We start from the raw sequence: 20,006 nt of genomic DNA on the forward strand, positions 1-20,006 counted from the left end.
CGTCACACCTAAGTCACACCTAACATGTTCGGTTAAGATTCCGTTACCGTAGACACAATAATTTAAAATAATTATAATTATTAAATAATATATTAATAAAAATAATTACTAATGTTAAAATTTTAATTAAACTATTTATATTTAAAAGAATTATAAATTAAAAAATTTAAAATATAATTATTTTTAAAATAAAAAAGTAAAATGAGATGCGGAACAGTAACCAACGGTAACCATAACCGCAATGTGAACATTATAAGTGGAAAAAATATATTTATTTATTTTATTTTATTTATTTATTTATGATAGAACACAGTTTGAGAAGTCTTGCCCATTCTATAAATCGACACACCAATCGGCGCGGCGAGGCATCGCGGTTTGCACACTCCTCCACCACAAACGGCGGCGGGTTTCCTCTTCATTTCGTTCTTCTCAGTAAGCATCTCTGTCAACCCTAGCCACGCCATCCTTATCTGTTTTTTTCCCTAATTTGCCGTATGTGAGAACGGATTTTTGAAGCTCTTGTGTTCTTCGCCGTCGTTGATATTAAGGACTGTTTCTGTGAGGTTTTATGCTATTTAATTTTTTATATCTTCGTTTTTTCAGATTCAGGATCGTTTAAATTCGGATCGCTCGTTCAGTTCCTGAAGATCAGTGGTTCTAACTGCTTGAACCTCCTCAAGTTTCACCGAGATCTGACGGGTTACGTTCGTGTGTTTGTTTGACTAAAATATTAATATCAATTTTGAAGAAAAGAAGCTGAGAGAAGTTACAGTCCGTTCCGTTTCGGTAATTTGGGGTTAAGAGAAATATGTCGGCGGTTTCTGGATCGGGGATTCAGGTTAAAGGCAGCGGCAGCGGCTGTGGTGGTGGCGGTGGCGTTGGAGGTTTGGTGAAGCCGAAATGCGCCCGGAGCCACCAGCTGAATGCTGTGTCGGCTTTAAGCGGTAAGGCTGGGGTTTCTCGGGGATTTGTGGGTAGGCCGAGGAAGGTGAACTTGTACAATAGATTTGTTCACGGCGCGAGGCTGCGGAGCGCTGGTGCAGCTACTGGCTCGGATTTCTCCTCGGGATTGCAGAGTTTGCATTTCTGGCGTACGGACGGGCCGGGCCGGGCTCCGAAGCTGAAGGCGGTGGTGAAGAATGCTTTCTCGCAGGTCCCCGAGAAGCCGGTAGGGCTTTACGACCCATCATACGACAAGGATTCGTGTGGTGTGGGGTTTGTGGCGGAGCTTTCTGGAGAGAGCAGCCGGAAAACGGTACAGTACTGGTCACTTGCAAATTGTTTACACTTCAAATTTTTTTTTTTAATTTTTTTTATTTTTATGTATGTATTTGTTGATAATTCGTGTTTTGGATGAGCAGGTTACCGATGCTATAGAGATGTTGGTGCGCATGGCGCACAGAGGGGCGTGTGGTTGTGAGACAAACACTGGAGATGGAGCTGGAATACTCGTGGGCCTTCCGCACGATTTTTTCAAAGAAGTATACTCTTCTACTCTTTGGATCTAAGGAATTTGAAAATTATGATATATGGTTATGCTTCTAGTTTCTGTAGTTGAATTTATGTTTATTTGACATTTTGAATGAAGATTTGATGGAGGGAAGTTGAAATCTGATTTGTTGAGATAAATGGATTAAGTCATATTCGAGCTCAGTTCATCTTCTAACAATGCATAGTGCGATCGAATCTTGAATTTTGGTGTTGATGGTTATGAGGTAATGTTTGCAGGCTGCTAAAGCGTCTGGTTTTGAGCTGCCCCCACCCGGAGAGTATGCAGTCGGCATGTTTTTCTTGCCGATTTCGGAGTCTCGGAGGGAGCAGAGTAAATCTGTATTTGCTAAGGTAATTGGAGGACAACACCTTTTGTGATTTTCCTGCTATGGTTAATTTTCTGACACATGTTTTGTTGGTCTGATGAAATTATAGGTGGCTGAGTCACTTGGCCATACAGTTCTTGGATGGCGTCCTGTCCCTACTGATAATTCAGGTTTGGGACAGTCTGCCATTGAAACAGAACCAATCATTGAGCAAGTGTTTCTCACACCAAGTCCGAGGTCAAAGGCTGATTTAGAGCAACAGGTATTTACAATTTCAGGTTTTGAAATTATCATTCTAAATTGCAGAGTTATTCAATAGTTTATTTGGCATGTTGTATTTACGATTTCAGGTTTTGAAATTATCATTCTAAATTGCAGAGTTATTCAATAGTTTATTTGGCATGTTGTATTTACGATTTCAGGTTTTGAAATTATCATTCTAAATTGCAGAGTTATTCAATAGTTTATTTGGCATGTTGTTGGCAGATGTACATTTTAAGGAGGGTAGCAATGGTGGCTATCCGAGCTGCATTGAACCTTCAGCACGGTGCAGTGAAAGACTTCTATATTTGTTCGCTTTCATCAAGGTTTGTCTGCTCCCGGGCTCTGTTCTGTCGATGTCATTGTGTAATTTTTAATTTTATTTACGGTTTTTCACAGGACTGTTGTCTACAAGGGTCAGTTGAAGCCCAATCAATTGAAGGAGTACTACTTTGCAGATCTTGGTGATGAAAGGTTTACGAGCTACATGGCCCTGGTAAATGTTTTATCCATTCTCTGTTTAATTTCTCTGCTGACTCCATACTTCGGCAACGAACAGCATGGGATCACGAATGATGCAAGGCTGAGGAATGACTTCTGAAGCATTGCTGTATGATCTCTTAAGTTCTTCCATACCCTTGATCACTATTTGAATTTGGATGCTGGATTGGATTCTTTGGTTGAGTCGGTAAGGAACCTCATTATGAAATAAATAATGTTTGCAGAAACTTGGCGTTCTCCTAACAAACCAATTTTAAGACCAAATCCTATTGTACGGTAAATTGGAGATCGTGATTGTCCAGTTAATCTATCGGGTCACTATATGATTTGTAACGGCTTTGGTGTATGATGCCCTGTAAACAAACTTCAGTCTAAGTTGTGAATACACATTTAGTGATATCTTCTTCCTCTGAATTCTTTGTTTAGGTCCACTCCAGATTTTCGACAAACACATTTCCTAGCTGGGATCGGGCTCAGCCCATGCGTGTGCTGGGGCATAATGGAGAAATAAATACGCTAAGGGGTAACGTCAATTGGTAGGTATCTTGCTTAAGTTTAATGTCGCTTGTATTTTCATTTCTTTAGATATCTAAGTAGCCTTTTAGATTTTACAATTCTCTATTAAATTTGTATACGCCTTTAACCCCTCATGTGCATATGGTTGGAAATTTTAGGATGAAGGCTCGAGAGGGTCTCCTAAAATGCAAGAAACTTGGCCTTTCTAAGGCCGAAATGAAGAAGCTGCTGCCAATTGTGGATGTCAGCTCGTCTGATTCAGGTTCTTCACTTACCATAAATGCTCGCTTAATTAGTTTGGATGGGAGTAAAATTGTGCTGGTTCGAGACTATGTACCACCATGCTCTGCAGTGTCAAAAATATATTTGGTGTTCATTGGGCTTGCTGTGTTTTTTGTTTAGGTGCATTTGACGGTGTGCTTGAGCTATTAGTTAGAGCTGGCAGACCTCTCCCTGAAGCCATGATGATGATGATTCCAGAAGCGTGGCAGAATGATAAGAACATGGATCCTCAACGAAAGGCTTTATATGAATATTTTTCTGCTCTGATGGAACCATGGGATGGACCTGCTCTTATATCCTGTATGTGTTTCTAGAAGATGATAATTTTGTGTGACTGTGCAAACTTCTATCTTCTTATGCTAGTTCCATTTTCAGTTACCGATGGACGATACCTGGGAGCTACATTGGATCGGAATGGATTACGCCCTGGCCGCTTTTACATAACACACAGTGGCAGGGTTATCATGGCAAGCGAAGTAGGTGTTGTTGATGTTCCCCCGGAAGATGTATCCAGGAAAGGAAGATTAAATCCTGGTATGATGCTTCTTGTGGACTTTGAGAAGCATGTTGTTGTAGATGACGAAGCCTTGAAGCAACAATATTCACTAGCAAGACCCTATGAAGAGTGGCTCCAGAGGCAAAAGCTCCAGTTGAAAGACATCGTTGACTCTGTTAGGGATTCTGATAGGATACCTCCTTCTATAGCCGGTGTTTTGGATGTCAGTACATTGCCACAAGTTCTCCATTATTGACGATTTTATTCATTTTCACAGACTAACATGGGTAATTGCATTCTGATTTTTAGGCATCTGCTGAAGATGAAAATATGGAGAACATGGGAATTCATGGATTGTTGTCACCATTAAAGGCATTTGGGTATGTACTCTTATGCTAAATGCAATATATATATATATATACATTTATTAATTTTTTAATGTTACCAAACAAGAGAATAATTATTGTTTCTGTGCAGCTACACTGTTGAGTCCTTGGAGATGCTGTTGCTCCCTATGGCAAAAGATGGCATGGAGGCCCTAGGTTCGATGGGAAATGATGCTCCTCTGGCAGTGATGTCGAACAGAGAAAAACTAACATTCGAATATTTCAAACAGCTGTTCGCTCAAGTCACAAACCCTCCTATTGATCCTATACGGGAGAAGATTGTTACTTCCATGGAATGCATGATTGGCCCGGAAGGAGATCTTACAGAGACCACAGCAGAACAGTGCCACCGGTTGTCACTTAAAGGACCTTTGCTCTCCATTGAAGAAATGGAAGCAATGAAAAAGATGAACTACCGGGGCTGGCGAAGCAAAGTTGTTGATATTACCTACTCAAAGGATCTTGGTAGGAAGGGATTGGAGAAGACTTTAGACAGAATATGTAATGAAGCACATGATGCAATCCAGGAAGGTTATACTACACTAGTGCTCTCTGATAGAGGTATTATTCTGAACCATGGAACTATCATTAGAACAGCATTTACCTTGATACTGTATGTTTGGAACTATGATACTTGATCAATCTAATGTTTTATCCTATATTTCTGTAGCCTTCTCGTCAAAGCGTGTTGCAGTCAGCTCCCTCCTGGCTGTTGGTGCTGTACACCATCATCTTGTGAATAATCTGGAGCGAACTCGTGTTGCACTGATTGTTGAATCTGCGGAACCTCGTGAAGTGCATCATTTCTGTACACTTGTAGGATTTGGTGCGGATGCTATCTGCCCGTATTTGGCAGTTGAAGCCATTTGGAGATTGCAAGTTGATGGAAAAATTCCACCTAAAGCAGCAGGTGAATTCCACACAAAGGAGGAGCTTGTGAAAAAATATTTTAAAGCTAGCAACTATGGAATGATGAAAGTCCTTGCCAAAATGGGTATCTCAACTTTGGCATCGTACAAGGGAGCGCAGATCTTTGAGGCTGTGGGTCTTTCTTCAGAGGTGATGGAGCGGTGCTTCAAGGGAACTCCGAGTAGAGTGGAGGGTGCCACTTTTGAAAATCTTGCAGAAGATGCATTTAACCTGCATGAGCTGGCTTTCCCAACCCGTGCCTTGCCACTTGGTAGCGCCGAGGCTGTTGCACTCCCAAATCCTGGAGAGTATCACTGGAGAAAAGGTGGTGAAGTCCATCTTAATGATCCCCTGGCCATTGCAAAGTTACAAGATGCTGCCAGATCCAACAGTGTAGCAGCGTACAAAGAGTACTCTAAGCGTATCCAGGAGTTAAATAAGTCCTGCAACTTGAGAGGACTAATGCGATTTAAAGAGGCTGAAGTAAAGATTCCTTTGGATGAAGTCGAACCGGCAAGTGAGATTGTAAAACGCTTTTGTACTGGTGCCATGAGTTATGGTTCGATATCGCTGGAAGCACATACAACTCTTGCCATGGCAATGAACAAAATTGGGGGCAAGTCAAACACTGGTATGCTTATTTATTACTTATAATTTTCTGTGTAAGGGCAAATGAAGCACCTTATTTTTTTTTCAAATTTGAATTTTCTTGATCTTTTCCCCCTTGGATAGGTGAGGGAGGCGAGCAACCATCCCGCATGGAGCCTCTTCCTGATGGTTCAAGAAATCCAAAGAGGAGTGCTATTAAACAGGTTGCCAGTGGAAGATTCGGAGTTTCTAGCTATTATCTTACAAATGCAGATGAGTTACAGATAAAAATGGCTCAGGTACTTCACCTTTCTATTACGACATGCTATTTTATGGTATGTGCTGTATTGTCCCTCTTGTTTCATATGCTTGCATTGAAACAAAGGTTCTTGTTGTTTATGGATTTGCATTCATGGACAGATGATGCCGTGTCAGCAAAGCACCTTATAGTGTCTTTGCATCCTTAAATGTAACCTACATTTGACATTTGGTGAGAATGTATATTTTACATGCTTTTGGCACGTATTTGTTAATCTTTCTAATATTGGAATTTTGATTCGACAGGGAGCAAAACCTGGTGAAGGGGGTGAACTTCCAGGACACAAGGTCATTGGTGATATTGCTGTGACTAGGAATTCAACAGCTGGAGTGGGGCTCATTAGTCCTCCTCCCCATCATGACATCTATTCGATTGAAGATCTCGCACAATTGATTCACGACCTCAAGGTAGTTGTTCATCATCTTGCCGTTGAATTCTGTGGCTATCCGTTGTGACTAATCTTGCATCATGGTTCTTCTTGTATTATGCTAGCAGTTGATTGTTTTCTTCCTTGTTTGTAGAATGCCAATCCGGATGCTCGTGTAAGTGTGAAATTGGTTTCTGAAGCTGGCGTTGGAGTGATAGCTGCAGGTGTTGTCAAGGGTCACGCCGATCATGTCTTGATCTCTGGTCACGATGGAGGTACAGGAGCTGCAAGATGGACTGGAATAAAGAATGCCGGTCTTCCATGGGAGCTCGGTCTTGCAGAGACCCACCAAACCTTGGTTGCTAATGATCTTCGTGGTCGGACTGTCCTTCAAACTGATGGGCAACTGAAAACTGGAAGAGATGTCGCCATTGCTGCTCTGCTTGGTGCAGAGGAGTTTGGTTTTAGCACTGCTCCTCTTATTACACTCGGCTGCATCATGATGCGGAAATGTCACAAAAATACATGCCCTGTTGGTATTGCAACTCAAGATCCAGTTCTCAGGGCAAAATTTGCCGGTGAGCCAGAGCACGTCATCAATTTCTTCTTCATGTTGGCCGAAGAAGTCAGGGAAATCATGTCTCAACTTGGGTTTCGAACACTGAACGAAATGGTCGGTAGGTCAGACATGCTTGAACTGGATTATGAAGTGGCCAATAATAACGAGAAGCTCAAGCACATTGATTTATCCCTATTGCTTCGACCGGCTGCTGATATCAGACCCAATGCTGCGCAATACTGTGTGCAGAAACAGGATCACGGTTTGGATATGGCTTTGGATAACAAACTGATATCTTTAGCTAAGCCTGCCTTGGATAAGGGTCTTCCAGTGTACATCGAATCGCTCATCTGCAATGTAAATCGAGCTGTTGGAACTATGTTAAGCCACAACGTGACGAAACGCTACCATCTGGCAGGACTTCCTTCGGACACAATCCATTTAAAGCTCAGCGGAAGTGCTGGACAGAGCCTTGGCGCGTTTCTGTGCCCCGGCATCACATTGGAGCTTGAAGGAGACAGCAACGATTATGTTGGGAAAGGTTTATCCGGAGGTAAAATAATTGTTTACCCCCCTAGAGGCAGCAAATTTGATCCGAAAGAGAACATTGTCATTGGAAATGTAGCACTTTATGGGTCCACAAGCGGAGAGGCGTATTTCAACGGAATGGCTGCGGAAAGATTTGCAGTTCGTAATTCCGGGGCTAAAGCTGTTGTGGAAGGTGTGGGCGATCATGGATGCGAGTACATGACTGGCGGAACTGTCGTCGTACTTGGCAGGACTGGAAGAAACTTTGCAGCTGGGATGAGTGGAGGCATTGCTTATGTTCTTGATGTTGATTCCACTTTCCGATCGCGATGCAATGCGGAGTTGGTCGATCTTGATCCGGTTGAAGAGGAGGATGACATTATGACGCTCCGAATGATGATTCAGCAGCATCAGCGCCACACGGGAAGCCTACTAGCTAAAGAAGTGCTCGCCGATTTTGACTCTCTGTTACCAAGATTCATCAAGGTCTTCCCTCGCGACTACAAGCGCATTCTGGCGAGCAAGAAAACCGTGGAAGCAGCCGCGAAAAAGGCCGCAAAAGAAGCGGATGTGAAAGAAGAGGAAGTGTTATTGGAAAAGGACGCTTTCGAAGAGCTCAAGAAAATGGCTGCTGCGACTGCTAATAACAATCCAACTCGGGTAATTCGTCTTTCTTCCGCAATTGAACTTTACAATAGGAAATAGTGCTGTGACATTTTCTAACCGGATTTTCCGAATGAATAGGTTGAACAAGGTGAGCAGGTAAAGAGACCTACACAAGATGAGCCATTAAAGAGACCTTCCAAGGTTGATGATGCTGTCAAGCATCGGGGCTTCGTAGCTTATGAGCGAGAAGGCGTTTCATACAGGGATCCAAACGCTCGGATCAATGACTGGAATGAAGTTATGGAAGAGTCTAAACCTGGGCCACTGTTGAAAACCCAGTCTGCTCGGTGTATGGATTGTGGTACGCCATTTTGTCATCAGGTAAGCAAAGTTTTTGTCGAGCATTTATCGAGGTGTTATTACTCTTTTCTGTCGAAAGATGCGGCTTAAAGAGAATGCAACCTTGCAGGAGAACTCGGGATGCCCTCTCGGGAACAAGATACCCGAATTCAACGAGTTGGTTTATCAGAACAGATGGCGCGAAGCGTTGGACAGACTTTTGGAGACGAACAACTTCCCTGAGTTTACAGGCCGCGTTTGCCCTGCTCCTTGTGAAGGTTCTTGCGTACTCGGCATCATAGAAAATCCCGTCTCTATCAAGAGTATCGAGTGTTCCATCATTGATAAAGCTTTCGAGGAAGGCTGGATGGTGCCACGACCCCCTGCCAAGAGAACCGGGTAAATTTTTACTGTATTTTATTTTCCGATGTGTATGAAGTGAATTTCAAAATGAATGTTGGTTTATCCCGTCTCGTCTCTCTATCAGGAGAAGTGTCGCTGTTATCGGAAGTGGCCCTGCCGGCTTGGCTGCTGCCGATCAGCTAAACAAAATGGGTCATGCCGTGACAGTGTTTGAGCGTGCCGACAGAATTGGCGGTCTAATGATGTACGGCGTGCCAAACATGAAGGCCGATAAAGTCGATATAGTGCAGAGACGGGTCGACCTCATGGAAAAGGAAGGAGTCAAATTTGTCGTCAATGCTAACGTTGGAAAAGACCCTTCGTATTCGCTCAATCAGCTTCGTGAGGATCACGATGCCATTGTTTTGGCCGTAGGCGCCACAAAACCGAGGTGCGCTATAATAACCCCTCCCCTCGATCTCCGATTCTAAATAAATAAACTCGTTGAGAAATTTGCCGAATCGAAAACTTTTAATTTTGTAGGGATCTCCCTGTTCCGGGACGAGACCTCTCCGGAGTCCACTTCGCCATGGAATTCCTACACGCCAACACGAAAAGTTTGCTCGACAGCAACCTTCAGGACGGTAAGTACATTTCGGCTAAGGGCAAGAAAGTCGTCGTGATAGGCGGAGGTGACACCGGCACGGACTGCATCGGCACATCGATTAGACACGGCTGCAGTAACATCGTAAACCTCGAGCTTCTTCCCGAGCCGCCACGGACGAGAGCTCCCAACAACCCGTGGCCTCAGGTTCGACTCGCGCTCTTGAGCTATTTATATCTCGGTTGAAATAAATGCCCGTCAATAAAAAAAATGCGTCGAATGTTTTGACAGTGGCCTCGTGTATTCCGTGTGGACTACGGACACCAAGAAGCTGCGACCAAATTCGGTAAGGATCCGAGATCGTACGAAGTGCTGACAAAGCGCTTCATAGGAGATGAGAACGGCGTCGTCAAGGGGGTCGAGGTTGTCCATGTCAGTTGGGAGAAGGATGCCAGCGGGAAATTCCAATTCAAGGAAGTCGAAGGTTCTGCGGAAATTATCGAGGCGGATCTGGTGCTGCTGGCGATGGGATTCCTCGGCCCGGAACAGGTCAGCGATACAATGCAATGAAAGAAAATTACAATAAAATAGTTGATGTAACGTGTTTTTTTTTTTTTTGTCGATTATTCAGACGCTGGCGGAGAAACTGGGATTGGAGCAAGATGCGCGGTCGAACTTCAAGGCGGAGTACGGGCGATTCTCGACGAATGTGGAAGGGGTGTTTGCTGCGGGGGATTGCCGGAGGGGACAATCGCTGGTGGTGTGGGCGATATCAGAGGGAAGACAGGCGGCGGCACAAGTCGACAAGTATCTGATGGCGGCGGAGGGCGGTGATGCGGCGGCGGAATGTGTTGAGAGCCAACAGGACAGCAATAGGGAGAGAGTGATGACATGAAATGAAATTAAAGAAGGTATGCTCTGTCTGAATTTGAATTAGCTTTAGCTGCCTTGCCTTGTGTGTTCACTTGTTTGTTTGTTGAAAGAGAGAGGGAACGAAGGAGGATTTAGGATTTGTTTCGTTATGCATTTGTTTTTTCTCTGTTCGTTCTAAATAAGAAATATTGGTAAATGGTAATGACTATGGTGGTTGGTACCTAGTAATAATAATGTACAGTGTTTAGCGTGTGTTCATTTGTGTTTAATATTTGTGATGATTTGATCCGGTCAATAATTAAGACAAGACAGATATGCTATATATATATATTTAATAGTAGTTTAATGGAGCATTAACATAACATAATATAATTATATTTTAATAATAAATGTTTGTTTAATTAATAAATAATACTAAAACGAGCACAAGTGGCGTGGGCCAACCAGTCGTTGTTCTTAGGTGCATTTCATATCCAAAACAGCGCATCGTATAATGTTAATATAAATACAATATATATATATATATGTTATAATAACAATAATTAATTTTAGAATATAATATATTTTTATATAGTATACATATATTATTATGAAAAAATAGCTGTCTTGTCTTGTATGTAATAAAAATATATACTATTTACATATATTATAGATGCTGATTGACATGTAAGAACAAATATCACATATTTTTATTATATTTGTGTATAATAAAAATATGCTATTTACATATACACTAATTTAAAAAATCTAAATATATAATAAATATATTTGTGCTATTTATATATATTATAAATGTTAATTTTAACATGTTTCCTCCGCCGCCAATTCTGACGCGGCCGTCAATCCTCACCGTTCATTGTCAATCAACGCCCCAGATCCTTTCTTCCCTACCACTATATATTCAACACGTCAACAATCCATTCAAACCACCCACCCTACAAGACCCCTTTTCTACAAAAACATATATTAACAAACCTTCATAGCCTTTTGAACACCAATTGCACACAAACAAACTATTCGACAAAATGCCTCCAAGAACCCTCTTATTATTAGCATTCCTATCTCTCCCAATCCTTCTCCTAACCTCCCATGCCCAAAAACCTCACAACACATCCCTTTGTACCACTTCTTCTTGCGGAACAACCACCATCACCTACCCTTTCCGACTCCGGTCCGACCCGCCCGACTGCGGCTTCCCAGACCCGTTCTTCGCCCTCGAATGCCATACCAATAGCCCAATCATCACCATAGGATCGCAGCATTACAACGTGCAAGCGATCACCTACGGCAACTATTCCATTAGGCTCACCGATCCCGGGATCACCCCCGGAAACTACTCCACATGCCCGACCTACCCCTCCCTCGACTACGGCAACTCTTCCCAATACATGACCTCTGTTTACATCTACAACATATATTTTGCGTTCATCACTTGCTCCCGACCGGTGAACAATCCGGCGTACGTCGCGAATCCTAGCTGCGGCAATGCCACCGCGTTCCCAAACGCTTCGCAGGTTTATGGCTACGTCGCAGAGAATGTCAATGCGTACAACAACTTGGATAAGTCTTGTGTCGTGGATAAGGAGGTTCATGCGTCGTCGGCGACCCCTTTTGAGGTTCGGACCTATCCATATTCGACCATCCACGACTTTTTGTCGCATGGATTCGAGTTCTCGTGGTATCAAGTTTATTGCGGGGACTGCAATCCTGCCAATGGGAGATGCTCGGTGGAGAACGGCAAGGTTCGATGCCGGCATTATTGCTTCGAACATACGCCGTTATCGGAACGAAGCTTTCGATGTAAGTGATGATGTTCTTGATCTTCATATCCTTCAAATCTATTCATCTTAAATGGATAAAGACTGTAACTTTCTTCTCCGATTTTTGCAGGCAAATTGGAGTACTATTACCGTGAGATGATCCCTCCAAATTGATTGGATTTCTTGTTTGAATTGTTAGCTCTTTGAATGTTGATTGATTCTTTCTTTTGTTTCTTCTTAATTGCAGCTTATATTTTTCTGATCATCCTTCCTGCCATAGGTAAGATTCAATTCAATCCAGATGAATTTGTTAATGATAAATCCACTAACCTGTTGAATTTTGGTCTTCTTCCTAGGTGGAATCTTACTGCTGAGATGCTTGTGTGGAGTTTCATTTGCTGTTGCCGTTCTGCGGTCCAGAAGAAGAAAGCAGCAAGAAGGTGCTTCCATGGCGGACGAAGAAGATAAAAGTCAAGCTGTAGAATCCATAGCATAGCCTGAGTGAGCGAAGAATGTATAAATTAATTAATAATCTGGAAGGAATTTGTGGTTGGATGTGTATCATATATATTATTGTATAGGAATTGTAGTTAATTTTGATTTTGATTTTCCCCAAAATTAAAAATTATGTGTAGTGAGTGATAAACCAAACCCTAGCCTAGAGTTAGGAGTATGAGAGATTCTCTACCAATAAGTGTTCGATTGTGAAATAACCATAATCCATTGAATGAGCTACCAATTTCAACATTATCAAGTCAAATTGGAATTTTCCTACTTGAAGAAACACTAAATTCAAACAACGGTTGAGTTGAAGACGACGCCAGAAAGGATGTATTGATTTTGTGCGTTTGTTTGTTTGTGTGGATATGATGTAGTGTGAATTTAAAGTGCTAACCGTTGATTTTCCTGTAGAGATATGGCAGCGGCGGTTGTTGTGTGTCTTCCATCTCCGACCGTCTCTGCTGCAGTGAAACTGAAAGTGAAACCTAACCGTCATGGATACACTTCTGCTCGACATCCGCAGAGGAGCCTAAATTACGAATCGCTGAAAGACGATCTTATCCGTCAAGCAAATGGCGGTCGCATCCGGGAAGCAATCTCCACTCTCGATTCGATGTTCCGGTCCAATCTCACCCCCGATCTGACCGCCTACTCGGTGCTCCTGAAATCCTGCATCCGCACCGGCAACTACGACCTCGGTCGATTGATCCATTCCAGAATCGTCGATTCACGCCTCGACCTTGATTCCATCGTCCTCAATTCGCTCATCACTCTCTACTCCAAAAGCGGCGACTGGAGGAAGGCGGAGGAGATCTTCGCTTCCATGGAGGACGAGCTCAAGGATTTAGTCTCCTGGAGCGCCATGATCTCGTGCTACGCGCACAACGGATTGAATTCGGCAGCCATTGCAGCGTTCGTTCAAATGCTAGGGTTTGAGAAACTCCCCAACGAATACACCTTCTCCGCTGCGATTCGAGCTTGTTCGAATCCACAGCACGCGACGATCGGATTGACAATATTCGGATTTCTGATGAAAACAGGATTCTTCGATTCCGACGTCTGCGTAGGCTCCGCTCTAATTGATCTGTTCAGCAGAGGCTTTGAGGATTTAACTTCTGCACGGAAGGTGTTCGACGAAATGCCTAATAAGAACACCGTGGCTTGGACTTTAATGATGACAAGGTCCACACAATTAGGCTCCGCCGGAGCAGCAATCACCTTATTTCTCGACATGATCGGCTCCGGCAACGTCGCCGATCGCTTTACGTTCAGTAGTTGTCTCTCGGCCTGCTCGGAGCTCGGTTCGTATCAACTCGTCTGGCAAATGCATACATGGGTCATCAAGAACGATCTTTCTCGGGACGTCTACGTCGGATGTAGTTTAGTCGACGCATACGCCAAGTCGGGATCAATCGATGAGTCGAGGAAAGTTTTCGACGCATTGCCTGAGCACAACGTAATGTCGTGGACGGCGCTCATCACGGGATATGTCCAAACCGGGAACGGCGACGGCGAAGCCGTCGCTATGTATATCCGGATGATAACCGAGGGTCGTGTCGAGCCGAATCATTTCACGTTTTCCGCCTTGTTGAAAGCGTGCAGCAATCTTTTCGACCGGGGATTAGGCGAGCAAATTCACGGCCGTGCTGTTAAGGCGGGAGTCGCTTCGATTAGCTGCATCGGTAATTCGTTGATTAGTATGTATTCCAAGTGCGACCGGATCGACGATGCGCGGAGAGCCTTCGAATTCTTGTTCGACAAGAATCTCGTCTCTTACAACGCTATGGTCGACGGGTATATTAAAAGCCCGAATTCTGACGAAGAGGCGTTCGCGCTTTTCAATTCTACGATTATCGTCGATTCTTTTACGTTCACGAGTCTTTTAAGCGGCGCCGCGAGCATCGGCGCGCTCAGTAAAGGCGAGCAACTACACGCCCGGTTACTAAAATCCGGGCTCGAAACCAACGTAAGCGCGTGCAATGCGCTTATCTCGATGTACACGCGGTGCGGCGACATCGAAGCCGGGTTTCAAGTATTCAACAAAATGAACGACCGCAACGTCGTATCGTGGACGGCGATCATAACGGGATTCGCAAAGCACGGACTTGCCGAAACGGCGCTCGACTTATTCGACCGAATGCTCGACTCCGATGTCCGACCGAACGAGATCACCTACATCGCCGTCCTCTCCGCGTGCAGCCACGCCGGGCTCACAACTGAAGGCCGCAACCACTTCAACTCCATGCAAACCCGACACGGAATAACCCCTACACGCGAGCACTACGCGTGCATGGTCGACATCCTCGGCCGCTCCGGAAATCTCGACGAAGCGACCGAATTCATTGCCTCGATGCCGTACCCCGCCGACGCCCTAATCTGGCGAACGCTCCTCGGCGCGTGTGTCGTACACAACGACGCCGAGCGCGGCGAGCGCGCCGCTGAGACAATCATCGAAATCAACAAGAGGAACGGAACCGTCGATCCGTCGACGTACGTTCTTCTATCGAACCTCTACGCCTCGGCTGGGAAATGGGCCGAGGTGGCGAGGGTCCGGAAATCGATGAAGGAGCTCGGAATCGCGAAGGAGGGCGGGTGCAGCTGGATCGAAGCGTCCGGAACGGTTCACCGGTTCTACGTCGGCGACACGGCGCATCGGGACGCGGTGGCGATATATGAAAAGATCGAAGAGTTGATGGAAAAGATTAGAGGAATTGGATATGTTCCGGACACGAATTTTGTGTTGCATAAGGTAGAGGATGAGGAGACAAAGGAAAAGTATTTAGGGCAGCATAGTGAGAAATTGGCATTGGCTTACGGACTGATTCGGACAAGTAAAGATAAGAAGGTAATAAGGATATTCAAGAACCTTAGGGTTTGTGGGGATTGTCACAATGCAATGAAGTATGTGTCGATGGTGATTGGGGATAGGGAGATTGTGGTTAGGGATTCAAATAGGTTTCATCATTTTAAGGATGGGGTTTGCTCTTGCAATGATTATTGGTGATTAATTTTAATTAGTATATTAAAAATGACAGACAATATATTGTTTTAATTATACTCAGTTTATATCTTATTGTGTGTTTTATGAATATTTTAAAATTAGAGCAAAAACTAACTTTGTTGGTCTCATTCAATATTAAATCACAAAGTGATCCGTATTTGGACTAAGTCCGTAGTAATTAGTTTCTAAATTTTTCAAAATTTTCATACTAGCTGGCGCCCGCGTTTATATGTCCATTCAAAAATATTTTTTTTATCAAAATAATTACACATTACTATCAACACACTTTTTTACATATGCTGCCAGGAAAAAGTATTACCCCTTCCATCTTAATTCAAAATACATTTTTTATTATTTTCGTTTGTACTAATCAAAGTATCTAATTTTTATTTTAAAAAAGATATACATACACTATTACCAAAATATTCTAAATTTCTATTTAAACTACAAATATACCATTCAATATACAATTACGTTATAATACGTAAAAGGCAAAAAATGTAAAAAAAAATAAACTCATATATTTCCACTAACTAATAAAATTCTATTATTTTTTAATCTATTATAAAACTTCAAAAGATCTATTTGATTTAAGACAAAAAAAAATTAATTTTTTCTCTTACAAAATGCCCTTACGTTTTACATTTTGAAAGATTTTAAAAAGTAAGTTAGAGTAATAATTAGTGATAGTTTAAAAAATATGAATAATTTTGTGGAGACCATATTTACTAAATAAGAAAACATGTCAATTATTTTGGAATAGACAAAAATAGAAAAACAAGACAACCGTTTTAAGAGTATTAACTCAAAGTATAATCAAACATGTCTTACGTCTCCATGAAATATATTCCCTCCGACTCGATCCTAAAAAACCATTTAAATTTTATAATAAATTAATAAACAATAATATTTACCATTTAAATTTTATAATAAATTAATAAACAATAATATTTTATTAATTAGTTGAAATATATAAGAGACTTTAATATTTTTTATCTTACAAAATTTTATAAATTCTCAGTATCATTCAAATTTATGTTATTTGTTTTAGTTGTCCAAAATATTATTACTTTATTTGTTTCTTTTTATTTTTATATTATAAAAGAAAAAAATTACTTTTACTACTTAATTTTAGATGATGGAGAAAATACTTATCTAAATATAAAAAGTCAAACAAATATTTTCGATGTAAATCAAAAGAACCACCATCAAAATATCATTTTCGTTGTCTTTTAAACAGTACATGAAAATAAAATGGAACTCAATGGAACTATCATAAAATTATAAATTTAAGTGAAAAATATCTCACTGACATATACACACACATTCCATGGATCATATACACCATCTTCCCAGTTTCAATAAATTAAATTAAATTAAATGAAAGGAAAAATGCCTTCAATTAATTAAAGTTAGGACAGTAGTGTGACACGAGGTACGAGGTGAGAGAGAGTTGTGAGACACGTGTCGGCTTACCCGTCCAAGTGGTCAACATCCCAAAATCTTCCCATCCCATGCATTAAACGTACTTCCTCTCGTCACGCCCACGCGCCACGTGTCCTCTCTCCCTATCGCTACAGCCTACACTCTGTCCCTCTCCCTACCAAATCCACGCGCCACGTGTCCTCTCAACCAATGGCAGCCGCACACGTACGCCCCCGCCGGATCCTTAACACGTGGCGCCGATCCGCCGCTCCGTCGTATTTATTGCTGGACGGTTCAGATTCCGCTTCTAAACTCACTACTGCATTTTTTTCAATCTCATGCAGCGCTTTTCGTGTTCCGTGCCGGTTTTTGCTCCCCATCGGAGATGATTTTTGGGAGTTTGAGGCAGAGATCTCCGGCGCCGGAGGAGAGTTGCCGACGGCTTAAGTCGCTGTCGGATTCCAAGGTTGAGGATGGAGATTTGGGGGATAATGAAGCCAGGAGGACGAGAAGCTTTCGCCGGAAAAGGATGGAGCTCCGGCGATTTAGCAGGTCGCTCTCCGCCAGTAAATCGGAAGAAGATCTATTGTTTAGAGATGAATCGGTGAATCGAAAGCGATCGGAAGGGGAGGAGGAGACGACGACTGAGGAGAAGTCATCGGAGATCGACGGCGGATGCTCCGGATCGGAGGCGGCGACCGCGTCGCACGGAATGGTGTCGATCATCGGTCGTAGGAGGGAGATGGAGGATGTGGCGACGGCGGAATTAGGTTTTCTGAAAATAGGCGGTCGGAGCTACGATTTCTTCGGCGTCTACGACGGCCATGGCGGACGCCGCGTCGCGCACGAGTGCGGCGTGATGCTGCACAAGGTGCTCGCCGGAGTTGTGGAGGAAGACGAAACTAGCGGCGGCGGCGGCGGCGGCGAAATAGACTGGGAGAAGACGGTTACCGCCGGATTTAAGAAGATGGATGAAGAGGTGAATAAGAGCGGCGCGGCGGTGGCGACTATGGGTACGACGGCGGTTGTGGCGGTGGTAGGCGAGACGGAGGTGGTAATCGCCAACTGCGGCGACTCCAGAGCCGTCCTCTCCCGCGGCGGCGCCGCCGTACAATTATCCGACGACCACAAGGTAACAAACACGTGAAAATTCCTCAAACAGAACTCCAAACTAACAAACGATTCAGAAAATTTTCCACCAAAAACTACTCCAAATCACGAAATAAACACCATAAACACCACGAAATCGGATAAATCACTTGATAATCATCTATTACTCTACGCTGCTAATAATCGCGTACCTTTCTGCACACGAATCTCAACGAGCAGGCAACCACACTTAATCACCATTGCTGCTTAATTTTCTGCTCCGCAGCCTGACAGACCCGACGAATTAGAGAGAATCGAAATCTCCGGCGGTAAGGTCATCAACTGGAACGGCGAACGAGTCCTCGGCGTCCTGGCCACATCCAGATCCATAGGTAAAACACACATCTAGAAACTTCTAGATTTATAGCGATTTCAGCTCAAAAATGGCGGTTACTACACACATCTAGAACCTTATAGGTTTTTCACGATTTCAATTCAAAAATGGCGGTTTCTGCTGCAGGAGACTATTATCTGAAGCCGTACGTGATTCCAGAGCCGGAAGTAAGAGTATTGGAACGAACAGACAAGGATGAGTTTGTGATATTAGCAAGTGACGGATTATGGGATGTGGTTTCGAATGATCTTGCATGCCAGGTTGTTCGGCGGTGTTTGTTCGGCCAGATACGGCGGAGGACGAGCAGGAGGAGGACCGCCGCCGCCGCCGGAGTGAGTATCGCCACCAGCCCGGCGGCGGAGGCGGCCGCAGTGTTGGCGGAGCTAGCCATGGGGCGGGGCAGCCGTGACAATATAAGTGTGGTTGTGGTAGGGCTGGAGAGCAAGTGTAGTGTAGTCCTAGTGAATCAGGAAACTAAGGTAACGGACAATTAATTAATTAATTGGAATTATTATTGTTATTACCATGGACGTGTTTGTATTATTACCAAGGTAAGGGTGTTTGTTGGTCTGTTTTATTGCCATGTGAAGATCGATAATTTTTAAGAACACAGATCAAATGAGATCAAAAGTACAGACATCATTTCCTACATGAAAAGACTGAACTTAGTACAACATACTACTGTCTAAATGCAATAAGAAATAAGAGGATGAGTTATTGTTTATGCTCAAAATATACTTTTTTTTATCAGTAAATTTTTTATTTGATTTTGTACTGTGATTAAAGTAAATTAATATTATATGGATTTATAGTGTAATAAAATATTATAATATTTATTATATTCGTAAAATTAAAGTAAAAATAATGTGATATTAAGGTAAAAGTAATGTAAAAAAGTAAATTGAACTATTAGTGCCTAATACAAAACCTGTAATGTATTTGCTATAGTTGGATCTTTATCTATTAAAATTATAGTCAATTATAGTTGGATCTTTATCTATTAAAATTATAGTCAATTTTATTAAAAAAATTATTGCTTGTTTGTGGTGATTAACACCAACAAATAAAATCAACGTACGATTTTCTTTCAAAGAAGTTGTGTCTTTAAAATCAATATTATCTGAATTTTGTCATTAATCCAAAATATGCTTGTAATAATAGCATGTTAATCCCACTTGATAAATTTTAAGTTATATAGGTCTTTATTTTGCAATCTTTGCAAATATTTTAGGACTTTTTTAATATCCTCGACTTTTTATATTGTGTCCTCTTAAATCTTTAAGATCTTACTTGATAAATTTTAAGTTATCTTAATTTTCATTTTTTTTAATCATTAAATCATGTGAGACTTTTGGAGCAAGTCTCTACATGTTAAGCCACATCGATTCGAGCAACATGAGCTTAATCTATTATCAAAAAAGAAAATAAACTTTTTGGATAGTGGTTAGTTGATATGTGTGTTTAAATATAAACTTAAATAGTTTGTATTTATCGTTCTCTTTCAATTGAATTTTTATCATAGTTTTATACTTAATTCCTGTTA

General features: G+C 42.4%; 4 protein-coding genes and 1 long non-coding RNA gene across 9 annotated transcripts; 4 read left to right on the plus strand and 1 right to left on the minus strand.

The window, feature by feature from the left end:
* Positions 1-312: 312 nt before the first annotated feature.
* On the plus strand, positions 313-10,545 carry LOC127256298 (glutamate synthase 1 [NADH], chloroplastic). 3 transcript variants are annotated; one of them, XM_051282232.1, is made up of 23 exons: positions 313-432; positions 604-1,255; positions 1,362-1,481; positions 1,729-1,842; positions 1,927-2,079; positions 2,304-2,404; positions 2,478-2,574; positions 3,006-3,115; positions 3,254-3,357; positions 3,498-3,677; positions 3,753-4,096; positions 4,183-4,253; positions 4,351-4,820; positions 4,930-5,799; positions 5,901-6,055; positions 6,321-6,482; positions 6,597-8,189; positions 8,274-8,516; positions 8,605-8,873; positions 8,962-9,267; positions 9,360-9,627; positions 9,712-9,969; positions 10,052-10,545. In XM_051282232.1, the coding sequence occupies exons 2-23, from the start codon at positions 809-811 to the stop codon at positions 10,313-10,315; spliced, it is 6,699 nt and encodes a 2,232-aa protein (XP_051138189.1). In that variant the 5' UTR covers positions 313-432; positions 604-808; the 3' UTR covers positions 10,316-10,545. The 3 variants fall into 3 exon arrangements, with proteins under 3 accessions (XP_051138189.1, XP_051138191.1, XP_051138192.1); XM_051282234.1 differs by lacking the exons at positions 313-432; positions 604-1,255; positions 1,362-1,481; ... (2 more) ...; positions 2,304-2,404; positions 2,478-2,574 and adding an exon at positions 2,670-2,850; XM_051282235.1 differs by lacking the exons at positions 313-432; positions 604-1,255; positions 1,362-1,481; ... (2 more) ...; positions 2,304-2,404; positions 2,478-2,574 and adding an exon at positions 2,791-2,855.
* Positions 10,546-11,237: 692 nt separating this feature from the next.
* LOC127256206 (uncharacterized) lies at positions 11,238-12,656 on the plus strand. 2 transcript variants are annotated; one of them, XM_051282075.1, is made up of 4 exons: positions 11,238-12,093; positions 12,184-12,204; positions 12,301-12,333; positions 12,410-12,656. In XM_051282075.1, the coding sequence occupies exons 1-4, from the start codon at positions 11,319-11,321 to the stop codon at positions 12,547-12,549; spliced, it is 969 nt and encodes a 322-aa protein (XP_051138032.1). In that variant the 5' UTR covers positions 11,238-11,318; the 3' UTR covers positions 12,550-12,656. The 2 variants fall into 2 exon arrangements, with proteins under 2 accessions (XP_051138032.1, XP_051138031.1); XM_051282074.1 differs by having other exon boundaries at positions 12,301-12,656.
* A 118-nt stretch (positions 12,657-12,774) lies between these two features.
* On the plus strand, positions 12,775-15,845 carry LOC127256204 (pentatricopeptide repeat-containing protein At3g49170, chloroplastic). 2 transcript variants are annotated; one of them, XM_051282072.1, is made up of 2 exons: positions 12,775-12,884; positions 12,966-15,845. In XM_051282072.1, exon 2 carries the CDS (start codon positions 12,970-12,972, stop codon positions 15,556-15,558), a length of 2,589 nt encoding a protein of 862 aa, XP_051138029.1. In that variant the 5' UTR covers positions 12,775-12,884; positions 12,966-12,969; the 3' UTR covers positions 15,559-15,845. The 2 variants fall into 2 exon arrangements, with proteins under 2 accessions (XP_051138029.1, XP_051138028.1); XM_051282071.1 differs by having other exon boundaries at positions 12,789-12,895.
* Positions 14,175-18,394, minus strand: LOC127256207 (uncharacterized). Its single transcript, XR_007839807.1, has 2 exons — positions 18,282-18,394; positions 14,175-14,228 (listed from the first exon to the last, which is right to left on the minus strand). It is a non-coding gene; the product is annotated as an uncharacterized LOC127256207 (long non-coding RNA).
* LOC127256205 (protein phosphatase 2C 51-like) lies at positions 16,873-19,071 on the plus strand. Its single transcript, XM_051282073.1, has 3 exons — positions 16,873-18,112; positions 18,356-18,461; positions 18,590-19,071. Exons 1-3 carry the CDS (start codon positions 17,366-17,368, stop codon positions 18,955-18,957), a joined length of 1,221 nt encoding a protein of 406 aa, XP_051138030.1. The 5' UTR covers positions 16,873-17,365; the 3' UTR covers positions 18,958-19,071.
* The last annotated feature ends 935 nt before the right edge of the window (positions 19,072-20,006 follow it).

Source organism: Andrographis paniculata, unplaced genomic scaffold (genome assembly GCF_009805555.1).
Source record: "Andrographis paniculata isolate CXL003 unplaced genomic scaffold, ASM980555v1 Contig55END, whole genome shotgun sequence".
NCBI lineage: Eukaryota > Viridiplantae > Streptophyta > Magnoliopsida > Lamiales > Acanthaceae > Andrographis > Andrographis paniculata.